Raw genomic sequence first — 14,269 nt, 5'->3', positions numbered from 1 at the left:
ACAAATAGATAATTATAATACAAGGGAAAATATAAATCACAGGAGTGTGTAGAAGTTGAAAAACCGTACCATTCAGAGGAGGCCGTATATTATAGTTCCAAGCATAGGACCTGGAGTCAGAAACCAGGGTTCAAATCCTGGCTCTACTACTTATTAGATAGAGACAATAGCGTTAGCAATAACATCCACTTAGAAGGAAGGGTTATTTTGAGATATGTATGTAATATGTATAAAACAGTAGATGGCCTGTGTATTTATTATATAGTAAATGGGCAACAATGTGTAGTAACCATATCAAGTATTTGGTTCTTTCTGAAAGTTTGCTGTTAGGAAAGGAAGAAAACTTGGGTGGGAGAGGTGGAACAGGAAGCCCAGGTGAACGTATTTACAGACTGAGACGGTGCTTGAGGAAAGGGAGAGTTTGAGGATTCCGGGTGGGAGCAGGGCGCGGGGCGGTGGGAGCGGGGAGGAAAAACTGGCGGGAGTGAAATTTAAAGCATACATTGGGGGAGGATTTTAGCTTTCTGTAGCAGGAGAGAACTGGAAAGTGAAACATGCACATGGCAGAGCAAACGGTTAAATTAAGAAAAAATTATCACACAGCAGCGACCAAATTAATTTAAAGAACCTTCAGAAAAGAAAATGGATTGGGAGAGGCCGGGCGCGGTGACTCACGCCTGTAATCCCAGCACTTTGGGAGGCCGAGGCGGGAGGATCACGAGGTCAGGAGATAGGGACCATCCTGGCTAACATGGTGAAACCCCGTCTCTACTAAAAATACAAAAAATTAGCCGGGCGTGGTGGCAGGCGCCTGTAGTCCCAGCTACTCGGGAAGCTGAGGCAGGAAAATTGCTTGAACCCGGGAGACGGAGGTTGCAGTGAGCCGAGATCGCGCCACTGCACTCCAGCCTGGGCGACAGAGCGAGACTCCTTCCAAAAAAAAAAAAAAAAAATGGATTGGGAGAATGAAACTAACACTTAGTGAAGAATTGAGGGAAATTACCTAGGTTAAAGAAAATATATTTAAAGCACTTTTTTTTTTTGAGCTATCTAATAACCTTCAACGAGGGCTGAAACACGCGCCCAAGGGAGTCAGCATGGGTCGCGCCTCCTATATATACGTCCCGGTCTGGCGCGCACGCGGAACCTGAGTGCTGCAGCTGCGGCGCAGACCGGGCGAGTTTCCCAGAAGGACGCCGGTTCCTTGCTCTTGCTGGCCCCGGCGAGGTAGCTTCTGGAAGGCGCTGCTCTTCCGGTTCTCTGTCCCGGTTCCTGGGGTTGCACAGACAGACCCTGTAAACATGTCAGGGTTCAGTCCGGAACTCATCGACTACTTGGAAGGGAAAATCTCCTTCGAGGAGTTCGAACGGCGGAGAGAAGAGAGAAAAACCCGCGAGAAGAAAGTGAGGCGATGCTAGGCCACGGTGCCCTTCACTCTCGTTGCCTTCGTACCCTTAGGTGTGGGGGACCCAGACGACCGCTTTCACTGTGATGGGGCGGGCTGGGAACTTTCAGCAGCTTCTTCCTTATCTTACAGAAACACCGGTTTTCACCCCTCATCCCTGTGCTAAGCTCCTTAAAACGTTTTCCCCCACCGAAAAGCTTTCCTCTTGGTGGTAACCTCTTCTTTTTCCCCCAATACTACGTTTTTATTTCAGGGTAGCTTAACGCTGGTAAGTTAAATGGGAGGTGGGGAGAAGAGTTTGGAGTCAGTTTCAGGTTCTAGTCCTAGCTTTGCCACTAAGTCGTTTTGTGACGGTGGGTGGACAGCTCACTTCTCCTCTTTAGGCCCCAATGTCTCCTTTTCTGAACTGGAACGATTGAGCTCCTGTTTTTGAGGAGTCTCCCACTGGTGTGAAGTAATAGTCCATAAAAAAGTATTGTCCGATAAGAAGATAATCTTCACCCATACCTTTTTTTTCCCCATACTTAGAAATATCTGAACTTACTGTATCTTCTTGCTTACTTCAAGTGCAAGAGAAAATAAAAGTAATGCAACCTTTTTAAAATTTTAAGTTCGAAGGCAGATTCTTTTTTTTTTTTTTGAGACGGAGTTTCGCTCTTGTTGCCCAGGCTGGAGTGCAGTGGCAGGATCTCGGCTCACTGCAACCTCGGCCTTCTGGTTTCAAGCGATTCTCCTGCCTCAGCCTCCCGAGTAGCTGGGACTACAGGCGCCTGCCACCATGCCCGGCTAATTTTTGTATGTTTAGTAGAGACGGGGTTTCACCATGTTAGCCAGGATGGTCTCAAACTCCTGATCTCGTGATCCGCCTGCCTCGGCTTCCCAAAGTGCTGGGATTACTTCGCCCGGCCGGCAGATTCTTTAATAATTCATGCGACTAGTAGGGACTTATCTTTTTATTTATTTTATTTTATTTTATTTTATTTTATTTTATTTTATTTTATTTTATTTTCAGACAGAGTCTGGCTCTGTCACCCATGCTGGAGTGCAGTGACGCGATCTCGGCTCACTGTAACTTCCGCCTCCCGGACTCAAGCAGTCCTCCTACCTCAGCCTCCAAGTAACTGAGACCACAGGTGTGAGCCATCACACTCTGCTAATTTTTGTATTTTTTGTAGAGACAGGGTTTCTTCATGTTGCCCAGGCGGGTCTCAAACTCCTGAGCTCAAGGGATCCGCCTGTCTCGGCCTCCCAAAGTGGTTGGATTACAGATGTGAGCCACCAAGTCATTTTTTATTTAAAATATTAGGATACAATATGTTCATTAATGAAATTATTAAGATATTTTATTTATTTATTTTTACAAATGACAGATTGAAGGGTAAGATATAAGTACTTTGAAATGCTTTGACAGTATTCAAACTTAGATTCCATCTACTGTGTATGTGTTCACAGCTCAAGTTTTGTAGGAATAGAAAATTAGGCAAATGCCCTATTCTATAAACTGCCAACCCATGGTCACAAAATGCCCGAGTGGCAAAGCTAGGACTAGAACCAGATACTCTGTGGCTGGGGAGAGCTAAGTCTGCATTATTTTTTGGAATCATTAATTAATTTGCAATCACAGAGTCTTCAGGAAAAAGGCAAGTTATCAGCTGAAGAAAATCCCGATGACTCTGAAGTTCCATCATCATCAGGAATTAACTCTACCAAATCCCAAGACAAAGATGTCAATGAAGGTATGTTAAAATTATGTGCTTCCTGCAATGAATGTTTAGAGTATGTAAGCAAAGTAATTTAGTGAAACATTGTGTTTTCATTGCAGTGATATTCTGTTGTTGATTACCTGGTTTTTCAGGAACAGAATGCTTGGTTATATAGTAGGTGCCCAATAAATATTTGTTGAGTTATTGAATACCCTGATGGTTATTTTTTGTGAGCCCTGGTGTTGGAAAAGTGTTTTAAATTGACATCAGTATTTGTTTGGGAGCTTTTTAAGATTATTTTTTAAATTGGCCCTCTCAGTTGGTAACTAATCACTTCCAGACTATACTTCCTCAAATTGTAATGAATTACACTTCGATATAAAGTGGCTTCCAAACCACTGCTTTAGTTACAGGGAGAAAAGATAGAAATGTTAGCGTGGAAGGCAAGTTGGTTGCCCTCATGGAACTTCACACACAGCACAGGTGTCTTGGTAGGCTACCTCATTCTAGCATCCAGTCCTCAGCTTTGCATGTCCAGATATTAAATTTGGTTAGTGCACCCAGACTAATTAAACTCATCGTAGCCTAATTAACTAGTAAGCAAATTTATTAATGTTCAGTGATTGATACCCTTTTCCAGGGATCAGAATGCTGATAATATCTCAGGGTATCCATTTACTACCATATCAAGTTAACTGGGATGCTAAACTGTCAATTAGAATGTAGCTTCATGTATAGGGTGTGATAACAACTGTCTAGTTCTGGGGGTTAGAAGTACAGTCGGGTTCTTTTCCCTCGAAACAAATAAGCGTTTACACAGAGAACAGACAGTCATAGCATGGGCAGAAAACAAACAAGATTTGTTCCTACCTCCCTGGACCAAGTGGGGAAAAAAGGGCAAAGAGGAGGGAAAACTGGGGGTTACAGTTTCTTATTCTGCCAGGAAAGTGGGGTGGAAAAGGCAGCTGATAGAAAGGAATGAGATCATGTCCTTTGCAGGGACATGGATGGAGTTGGAAGCCGTTATCCTCAGCAAACCAACACAGGAACAGAAGACCAAACACCGCATGTTCTCACTTATAAGTGGGAGCTGAATGATGAGAACACAGGGACAAAAGGGGGTGAGGAAACAACAGACACTGGGGCCTTTTGGATTAGGGGTGTCGCGGGAGGGAGAGCATCAGGAAGAACAGCTGATAGATGCTGGGCTTAATATCTAGGTGATGGGATGATCTGTGCAGCAAACCACCATGGTACATGTTTACCTATGTAACAAACCTGGACATCCTGCACATGTACTCCTGAACTTAAAAGATGAAGAAAAAAAGGCAGCTGACCGAAGTTGTTCTCACAATTTGTGTGTCCTTCCTTATCTGCTGAAGGGAGGAGCTGCTCTTTTTTCCTCAGGTGTTTGAGTTGCTACTATAGCAGCAGGCACAAGTGGGTGCCTGTCAGTCCTGTTACCTAAAGCTGCTCCCAAAAGCTAGCCATCAGGCCCTAAAAAAGGAGTGAACTGAGTCCAATTCAGGCTCATGATGAGCAGTCAGGCCCACAAGGACTGGCTGGCTTCAGCTCAAATAATGTCATCCGTCCTTTTAAGATGTGAAGCTCCTAATTTCCTAGTAAGGAATTGTCCCAGAACTCTACCAAGACTCTTGGTGAGTATGAGCATGTATTCAGAGCAGAAGGGGTCAGTTTTGAACAAGCTTTGGCAGTCAGCTAATTGAAATATATGGTCACTAGTTGTCCTTTTCCTCTGGACAGTACTAAATACACCACTAAATTCTTGCTGTTCACACCGTTCTTACACACTGAAGAGAGGATCATCTTTTAATTTCATTTTCAATTCATTTGCTGATATATTAAACTATAATTTTTATATATTGACTTTGTGTTCAGCAACCTTGCTAAATTATTCTTATAGTTTGTATGTAGATTTATTTTGGGTCTTCTGTGTATATAATCATGTCATCTGTGACTTGATAATTTTATTTTTTCCTTGCCATCTTTATGCCTTTTGTTTCTTATTACATTGGCTAGGACCTCCAGTAAAATGTTGAACAGAAGTGGTGGCAGTAGGCAACTTTGTCTCATTCTTAGTACCATTCAGTAATTCACCATCAACTGTGTTTGTGAAAAATTTTCATAGATACTCTTCATGAAATAAAAGATACTCCCTTTCATTTTTAGTTGACTAAGAATTTTTATTAGGAATGGGTATTGGATTTTATCAAATGCTTCTTTCTATCAGGATGGATCATACGATTTTTCTTCTTTTGTTCCTTTGTTCTTTTGTTCCTCTGATAAATTTTACACATTTCTTTTCATCTTTATTTTGAATGTTCAGAATTCTTGAATATGATCCTTATGACTTCAAAATAATATTTATTGCTCAGAACATGTAGCTTTTAAAATCTATTCTTCATTAAACACTGATTATCTCATTTGAAGTATTTCGCATAAGTGAGTATGCATAAGAGTTTTTGAACACAGGCCAGGTGCAGTTCTTCACACTTCTAATCCCAGCACTTTGGGAGGCTGAGGTGGGTGGGTCACTTGAGGCCAGGAGTTTAAGACCAGCCTGGCCAACATGGTGAAACCCCATCTTTACTAAAAATAGAAAAATTAGCTGGGTGTGTTGGCACAAGCCTGTAGTCCCAGCTACTAGGGAGGCTGAGATGGACTGCTTGAAGACAGAAGGCAGAGGCTGTAGTGACCTGAGATCGCACCACTGCACTCCAGCCTGGGCGACAGAGCAAGACTCTGTCTAAAACAAAACAAAACAAAACAAAACAAAACAAAAAAAATGCCGGGCATGATAGCTTACGCATGTAATCCCAGTACTTTGGGAGGCCAAGGTGGGTGGATCACCTGAGGTCAGGAGTTCGAGACCAACCTGGCCAACATGGCAAAACCCCATCTCTACTAAAAATACAAAAATCAGCCAGGTGTGGTGGCTCATGCCTGTAATCCCAGCTATTCGGGAGGCTGAGGCATGAGAATCACCTGGGAGGTGGAGGCTGCAGTGAGCTGAGATCGTGCCACTGCACTCCAGCCTGGGCGACAGAGTGAGACTCCCTCTCAAAAAAAAAAAAGAGTTTTTGGCTGGGCTCAGTGGCTCACGCCTGTAATCCCAGCACTTTGGGAGGCCGAGGTGGGCGGATCACCTGAGGTCGGGAGTTCAAGAGCAGCCTGACCAACATGGAGAAATCCTGTCTCTACCAAAAATACAAAATTAGCTGGGCGTGGTGGCGCATGCCTGTAATCCCAGCTACCCCATGAGGCTGAGGCAGGAGAATTGCTTGAATCTGGGAGGTGGAGGTTGCGGTGAGCTGAGATTGCGCCATTGCACTCCAGCCTGGGAAATGAGGAAAACTTCATCTCAAAAAATACATATATATTTTGAACACATATATAGAGAAATATAAATATAACTATATCTCTCTATATATACTTAAAATTTTAACTATTTTGTTGGAACTTTTCTAGAAATATGTTACATGTCTATCTTTGTGTTTTCTGTTGCTTATAACAGAATACTTGAAACTCGGTAATTTATAAGGAAAAATAATTTATTTCTTATAGTTAGGGAGGCTGAGAAGTCCCAGGCAGAGGAACCGCATCTGTTGAGGACTTTGTGGAGACTCTCCAGAGTCCCAAGACCATGTAGGGTATCACATGGTGAGGGAGCTGAGCATGCTAGCTCAGGTCTGTCTTCCTCTTCTTGTAAAGCCACCAGTCCCACTCCCATGATAACCCATTAAATCATGAATGGATTAATCTATACATGAGAGCAGAGCCCCATGACCCAGTCCCTCTTAAAAGGTCCCCTCTTAAAGACCTCAATATTCGCACATTGGGGATTAAATTTCCATATGAGACTTGGAGGGGACAGATATTGAAACCATAGCAATGTCTCTGCTTTAACAGAAAATTGGCTTCTGCACTTAACATTTTCTTGATCATTCAAAGTCATAATTATTGACATTCAAAAATCATTATATTATACTATGGTGGTATCCTGAGATACAAATGAACTATGTCATGTTATTTTTTTCCTGAAATAATAAAGCTATTTTAATACTAATAATAGCATTTAATAGGCGTTTACTATATGCTAGGCATTCTAAGTGTATATATACACACACACACTCACACTCATTTTGTCCTCAGAGTAGCCCTATAAATTATTATTAACCCTTTTTGCAAAAAGAAACTGATGTATAGAGCAGCTTTAGTAATTTCCCCTAGGTTACACAGTTAGTGATAGATGGAGATGAAGTTTGGAACCAGGCAGCTTGGCTCTAGAGCCCTCACTTTTAACCACTATCCTATACCACCAGGGCTCCGTACTGCTAGACTTGTTTAGTTCTTAGGTCTATGTCTTATAATTCTTCTATTTTTTTCCTCTGTATTATTGTGTGTGCTTCTGATTTTTCAGTTAATTTTGCCTATAAATCTGGATGAGGCCTAAAGGATGAGTCAGCTATTCCTATATAATAAAATACATGGCTTTGTGATAACTTTCTTCTTTGGTTTGGTTTTTGAGGGTGTTCATTTGCTATTTTTTACTTTCAAATTTGGTGTTACTGGGGTAAAAATTTATACTTAGAAAATACTTGTTTTTCACTGAGAATTCCGCAGCTTCCCCACCCCTCCCCCATCATCAATGTCTCTTTTCTCAGGAGAAACATCAGATGGAGTGAGGAAGTCAGTTCACAAGGTCTTTGCTTCCATGCTTGGAGAGAATGAAGATGATGAGGAGGAAGAGGAAGAAGAGGAGGAGGAGGAGGAGGAGGAGGAGGAAGAAACACCTGAGCAACCCACTGCGGGCGATGTATTTGTATTGGAGATGGTTCTCAATCGTGAAACCAAGAAAATGATGAAAGTAAATTTTTACTTATTTCGGTATTTATAAACAATGAAGAAAGTGACATAGTAATTGAAAAAGAAGTCTGTAAGTTATACCTGGGAAACAATTCAAACTGTACGAAAGGAAATACTATGACACAACTATTGTTATTTGTTTATTATGTTTCCTATTAGATAATGTTTATGTAAAACCTTAATTATAGCTGGGCATGGTGGTGTGCCTGTAGCCCAGCTGCTCCGGAGGCTGAGGTAGGAGGATCAGCTGAGCCTGGGGAAGTCAAGGCTGCAGCACTTCAGCCTAGGTGTCAGAACAAGACCCTGTCTCAAAAAATTAAATACAACACAACACAATAAATAAATAAAGTCAAAGCAAAGTGGCTCATTTAAACCAATTGGGCCATTTATTTTTTTAAAAATGCTAGAAAGGTAGAATCTAACACACACACAGACACACAGACAAAACCTTAATTATTGCGTATGTCAAAATGGACTGCGCTTTTGCTATTAAAAGGTCCATACTGGTGAGGCACAGTGGCTCATGTCGGTAATGGCAGCAGTTCGGGAGGCTGAGGCAGGAGGATTGCTTGTGCTCAGGAGTTGGAGACCAGCCTGAGCAACATAGTGAGGCTCTGTCTCTACAAAAAACTTTTTTAAAAACTAGCGAGGTGTGGTAGTGCACTCCTGTTGTCCTAGCTACTCTGGAGGCTGAGGTGGGAGGATGCTTGAGCCCGGGAAGTCGAGGCTGCAGTGAGCTGAGATCACTCCACTGCACTGCAGCCTGGGCAACAGAGTGAGACCCTGTCTTAAAAAATATGTCCGTGTCCATACTATAACCCTTTGATACTTTTTTAAACAAGTTCATTTTGAGTGGATAAATTTGAAAGAAGGGGAATCTTCAGTAAATTACATCATAATTCTGGAATATAAATGCATTTTGCAGCATCCAGCTCTACATTTGTTATTATTCTAATTAGTAATTTAGTAACTTCTGACCACTTTTTTTTTTCCTGCAATCGAGTTTTAGACTTTTTTTTTTTTTTTTTAATGAGACAATCTTGATCTGTCACCCAGGCTAGAGTGCAGTGGCGTGATCTTGGCTCACTGTAACCTCCGCCTCCCAGGTTCAAGTGATTCTCATGCCTCAGCCTACCAAGTAGCTGAGATTGTGGGTGTGCACCATCATGCCTGGCTAATTTTTTTGTATTTTCAGTATAGACGGGTTTCACTCTGTTGGCCAGGCTGGTCTCCAACTCCTGGCCTCAGGTGATCCGCCTGCTTCAGCCTCCCAAAGTGCTGGGATTACAAGAATGAGTCACCATGTATGGCCAGTTTTAGACTTGATAAACTTTAATGTTAAAGAGTCAATTAGAATTGCAACTATTTAGTTCTGGGTTGCAAAAACTGAAAATTTTTAAAGGAAAATTTCAGTTTCATTATATGCTATATTTATTAATATGGCTGGAATTGAAATCTAAGACTTCACTATATTTTAATCTAAATGTCATTTTTCTTCCATACAGGAGAAAAGGCCTCGGAGTAAACTTCCCAGAGCTCTGAGAGGTCTCATGGGTGAAGCCAACATTCGTTTTGCTCGAGGGGAACGTGAAGAGGCGATATTGATGTGCATGGAAATCATAAGACAAGGTGTTTTCTGTGGGGACTTTGTTAATAATAGCAGTTTAATAGTCTGACTTAAAACAAATGAGGGAGCACTTCACAGTACTATTTGGAAAATATGTTCAGAAGCTTAAGGGTGATTGTAATGGTAATTGCCACTTTTCACAAGAAAATGAAAATCTCAGAGTATGAGTCAATGAGATGTCATTAATATTTGTTGAATTTCACTGTTACCTTTTTTTTTTCTAATGTTTCAGTTGAGAGATTTAGACTTTTGAATTGTCAGTATGGCAAATATATTATGTTAAAGCCACTTGAAGAGCTTTCTTTTTTCCTTTTGTTTTCTAGATCATGCAGTACTAGATTATGTTACTCTATTTTTTTGGTAAAAGACAGTTTAAACTTGTCATCTTATCTCTCAGTTAAATGGTGTATCTTGGACATATTAAATGATATCTTCAGTGTGATTTTTTTTAACTAATTACTTATATTTATTGTTTTGTTTCCTTGATGTTTTGCCAAATTATGCTCTGCAGAGTGGTTTGGATAGCTGTAATACAGTGAACTTTTATCTTTTCAATAGTTTGGCATTTCTTTTTGGTTAGACTAGGGTCCTTTTAGAAGTCTTATTATAATTTCCTGGATTATTCATTAGGGTAATTTGAGGCTACTGCTTAAGATTAAACAGACTTTTTCCTTTAGTATATTTCATTTGGTTCCTACTTTCCAATATTATTTGTTCCTTTATTTTAGTTTATAATTGTTCTTGACAAAAATCTTTGACTTTAATACTTCATAATCTTTGAATTTTGTTTCAGAAACAGTATTTCAGAAATGTAGATTAGCCAGTCACTTTGATATCCATTTAGCTGCTGCTTAGGTATCATCTGTTCATTCATACCATACTCCTTGGTGTGGGAGCTAAATCATGAAGATTCAATCCCACTGATGTGGCTGGTGTTTATTAGGATGAACTTGCTGATATTGAGCCAAGTTTATCCTGAGCAAAGGGGCATTTTCATGAGGAAGATGTGGTAGAGATTAGGATTTTTCATGAAATTATACCTTGCTTAGAGAAAACAATGCTTTAAAAATGCTAAAAATGTATGAAAATAAAGCAGATATAATCTAGCATTTATTTTAACTTGCCTTAAGCAGTTTGTATAATTCTGCTAGAGTGATTTGAAGAGTTTAGGTATTTAAAAAAAAGACATACAGTTTGAACCATGGGATGGACATCAACTCAAGCCTCTTCTCTCAGCCAATGGAATTTATTTTTTTAATTTGTTATAGCTCCTCTGGCTTATGAGCCATTCTCTACTCTAGCCATGATATATGAGGACCAAGGTGACATGGAAAAATCATTGCAGTTTGAGTTGATTGCTGCGCATTTAAATCCCAGTGACACAGAAGAATGGGTTAGACTGGCAGAAATGTCTCTGGAACAAGACAATATTAAGCAGGCTATTTTTTGCTATACAAAAGGTAATTAAAATTTTTTTTTTTTTCACTTTTACAAGCTGTTACATAATAGGTTTTTTGATCATTGTATTTGCTATTCTGGGGTGTGATATTGGCTGAGATAAATTTGTTTCTATTGTGTGTTGCTCTAGAGGTAAGTATTTGGGGTTCCTCTGTTCTCATGTTTATCAGGGACTTTTTGAATGTTGTGAGATAATACAACACGAAAGTTGGTAGATGAACGGTACCTTCAGTTTCTCACTAAGATCATTGTTGGTTCTAAGCTGTTCCTTGAGGATTAACATCAGACTAGATTGACCACATTAAGAAGATTACTGTTGAGATTCAGATTCTATCTGCTCTTACATCAAACCTAGTCAAGAGTTCCTGTGAATATAGATTTATTCAGAATAACTCCCTTGGTTCCATTTGATGGATTAGTTTGCTTATTAAATTTTCTGAGATGATGGATCACACCCAGGTACCATGCACCTCTTTTTGTGGTAAATAATTTGTATTTCTTTCTTTTTAGCTCTTAAATATGAACCTACTAATGTCCGTTATCTGTGGGAGCGATCAAGCCTTTATGAACAGATGGGTGATCATAAAATGGCCATGGATGGTTATAGGCGTATTTTAAACCTTTTGTCTCCATCTGATGGCGAACGTTTTATGCAGCTGGCTAGAGATATGGCAAAGTAAGTTTGGAGTGAAACAGATCTACTTGCTCCTGTTAATCTTGTTTTGCAAATCAAAGCATATATTTGGAATAGAATGTACTTTTCATTGAAGTTCAAGAAGTGTTTTGCCTTATGTGTTTTATTGTTTTGTTTATTGAGACAGGGTCTTGCTCTGTCACCCAGGCTGGAGTATAATGGCATGTTTATAGTTCACTGCAGCCGTGAACTTCTGAGCTCAAGTGATCCTCTCACCCAGCCTCCCAAATAGCTGGGACTGTAGGTGCACGCCACCACACCCGGCTAATTTTTAATTTTTTTTTGTAGAGACAAGGTCTTGCTGTGTTGTTCAGGCTGGTCTCGAACTCCTGACCTCAAGCATTTCTTTTGCTTTGGCCTCCCAAAGTGCTAGGATTAAACATATGAGCCACCGCGCCCAGCCCTGTATTTTAGATTGTACCGAATTTTCAGTACTTTTCTGTTTCCAAGTCAACTGTGTCATTGCTTAGAAAATTGTGTATATAAGGTTACATTTCAAGTGCTCAGAGGCTTAAAAATGGGACATGTCCTAAAAGGAAGAGTAGGTTCTCAGGTTTCCAAACTTAGTCAAAAGTGTATATATTTGCAATAATTAAAAAATTATTTTTTATTGTAGATGTGCCAATGAAATGTTAATGATTTGGGATCTTCTATTATTTTATCTTGAGCCAGTATATAATATTTTAAGACTATAAAAATTCTCTTTTACAGTTGGCATATTATTGACTGTGGTATATATTTTATTCTAAAATATGCCCTACTGCATTTACTTCTCTGGTATGCTGCGCAGCAAAACAAAGTAGGAAACATTTTTGCTGAGTAATGCCTTGTGATATGCTTTCCATTCTAGAGATACCATATGATATTTTGTTCTAGGAGTAACCATCTCCATCAGGGTACATTAGGGGTGACCCTATTAATTCCATGGCCTTTGTCACAATGATGCTTAGCTGTGAAACTGTCCCTTACCCTCCCAGGGGTGGGTTACATAGGACTACTAGAAAACATTTCTAGGAAATTTGTTGAGGCAAGGCAACCCTAAGTTGATCTCTGATGGAATACAGTGAGCACTGAGGGTCTTCCCAGGTTATTTGCTGTTAGTTAATCTATAGCTGTCACAGTGGTTAGTCCAGTAGCCTTTGACTTTGTGAAATGTTAGGTGGCCTATGATAGTAAATTGGTTTTCCACTTCTATTAGATATAATACTTTTTTGGGAAAGAGTGATGATTGTCAGTTCTGCCACTGCCATTGAGGTCTTTCCTATGTGGAATTCTATCACTGTAACTTCTGTTTAGGCTTTCCCTTTGGTCCCTGCTTTCCCTCCAGAAATATTATTGAATATATCTTTGGCACTAGGTACTATACAGGAAACCAGGGTATCCACTATTGAACAAGTTTTAAAAATCCCCTACTCTTGTAAAGCTTACATTTCAGTGGGAGACATAGACAATAAATAAACAGCTAAATATATAGTACATCAGATGTTGATAAGTGATATGAAGAAAAACAAAGCAGGAAAAAGGGATAGGAATTTGAGGTATGTGGTGGGGGTGTGTTATTTTAAGATAGACTGGTTAGAGAAGGACTTAATTCTCTGTATTATGGTCATACTGACTAAAGGTGAACTTAAGTAGGTACGAGAACAGATATTCAGGGAAGAGTATCACAGGTAAAGGAAATAGGAAGTGCAAAGTATGGTTAGGGAAGCTGAAGAATTAAGGGGAGCAGTGCAGAGAGGTATCAGAGGAATAGATCATTTAGCCCTTTTGGGCTATTGTAAGGGCTTTGGCTTTTATTCTGAATGAGTATGGAAGTCACTGGAAGATTTTGAGTAGAAAAGTGACATGGTCTGACTTAAATTTTAAGTGCATCAATTCTGGCTGCTCTTTTGAGAATAGATTGAACAGTGGAAGGGCAGAAGCATGGAGACTAGTTAGGAAATTACTGTAGTGATACATAGAAGGGAAAATGGTAACGTGGACCAGGATGAACTGGCAGCAGGAACTGGTACGAAGTAATCAGATTATGTATGTATTTTGAAGGCTGAGCTCTCAAGATTTTCTGATGTATTGAATATGAGGGGTGGGTTGGGGAGGTGGACAGGGCATAGAGGACTGAACCCTAAGGCACTTCAATGTTTAGAAGTCAGAAAGAAGAAGAAACAGCTGGGAGACTAAAAGAAAATGGCCAGTGAAGTAGCAGGAAACTGAGAACAGCATGATGTTCTAGAATTTAATTGAAGAAAGAACTTCAAGTAGGAGGGATGATCATCTGTGTGAGATATTGCAGATAGATCACGTAAAATGAGCACTGAGAATTGACAGATTTAGTAACAAGGAGATTGGAAATATTGGCAGAATGGGAAGAGGAAAAGTTGATTGGATTAGGTTAAAAAGAGAATGGAAAGAGGCATTGGAGACAGGGTATGGGGGATGGACAACTTTGGGGGAATTTGCAAGGGGAGCAGAGGAATGGGTTGTAGGGGTGGGAGAAT

The 14,269-nt window shown here is 40.1% G+C and overlaps 1 protein-coding gene across 1 annotated transcript in view; it reads left to right on the top strand.

The window, feature by feature from the left end:
• The first annotated feature begins 721 nt into the window (after positions 1 to 721).
• Positions 722 to 14,269, top strand: part of GTF3C3 (general transcription factor IIIC subunit 3) — a 36,417-nt gene continuing 22,869 nt past the window's right edge. Inside the window, exons 1-6 of the mRNA XM_019022529.4 lie at positions 722 to 1,403; positions 3,030 to 3,141; positions 7,794 to 7,996; positions 9,501 to 9,624; positions 10,891 to 11,082; positions 11,591 to 11,756. Of these exons, the coding sequence (XP_018878074.1) occupies positions 1,302 to 1,403; positions 3,030 to 3,141; positions 7,794 to 7,996; positions 9,501 to 9,624; positions 10,891 to 11,082; positions 11,591 to 11,756 (899 nt within the window). The 5' untranslated portion in view covers positions 722 to 1,301. The remainder of the gene's footprint in view (positions 1,404 to 3,029; positions 3,142 to 7,793; positions 7,997 to 9,500; positions 9,625 to 10,890; positions 11,083 to 11,590; positions 11,757 to 14,269) is intronic.

The sequence above is a fragment of the Gorilla gorilla genome, chromosome 11, assembly GCF_029281585.2.
Source record: "Gorilla gorilla gorilla isolate KB3781 chromosome 11, NHGRI_mGorGor1-v2.1_pri, whole genome shotgun sequence".
Lineage (NCBI taxonomy): Eukaryota > Metazoa > Chordata > Mammalia > Primates > Hominidae > Gorilla > Gorilla gorilla.
Note: the sequence above shows the minus strand (reverse complement) of the source record. Positions and strands in the feature narration are given on the sequence as shown.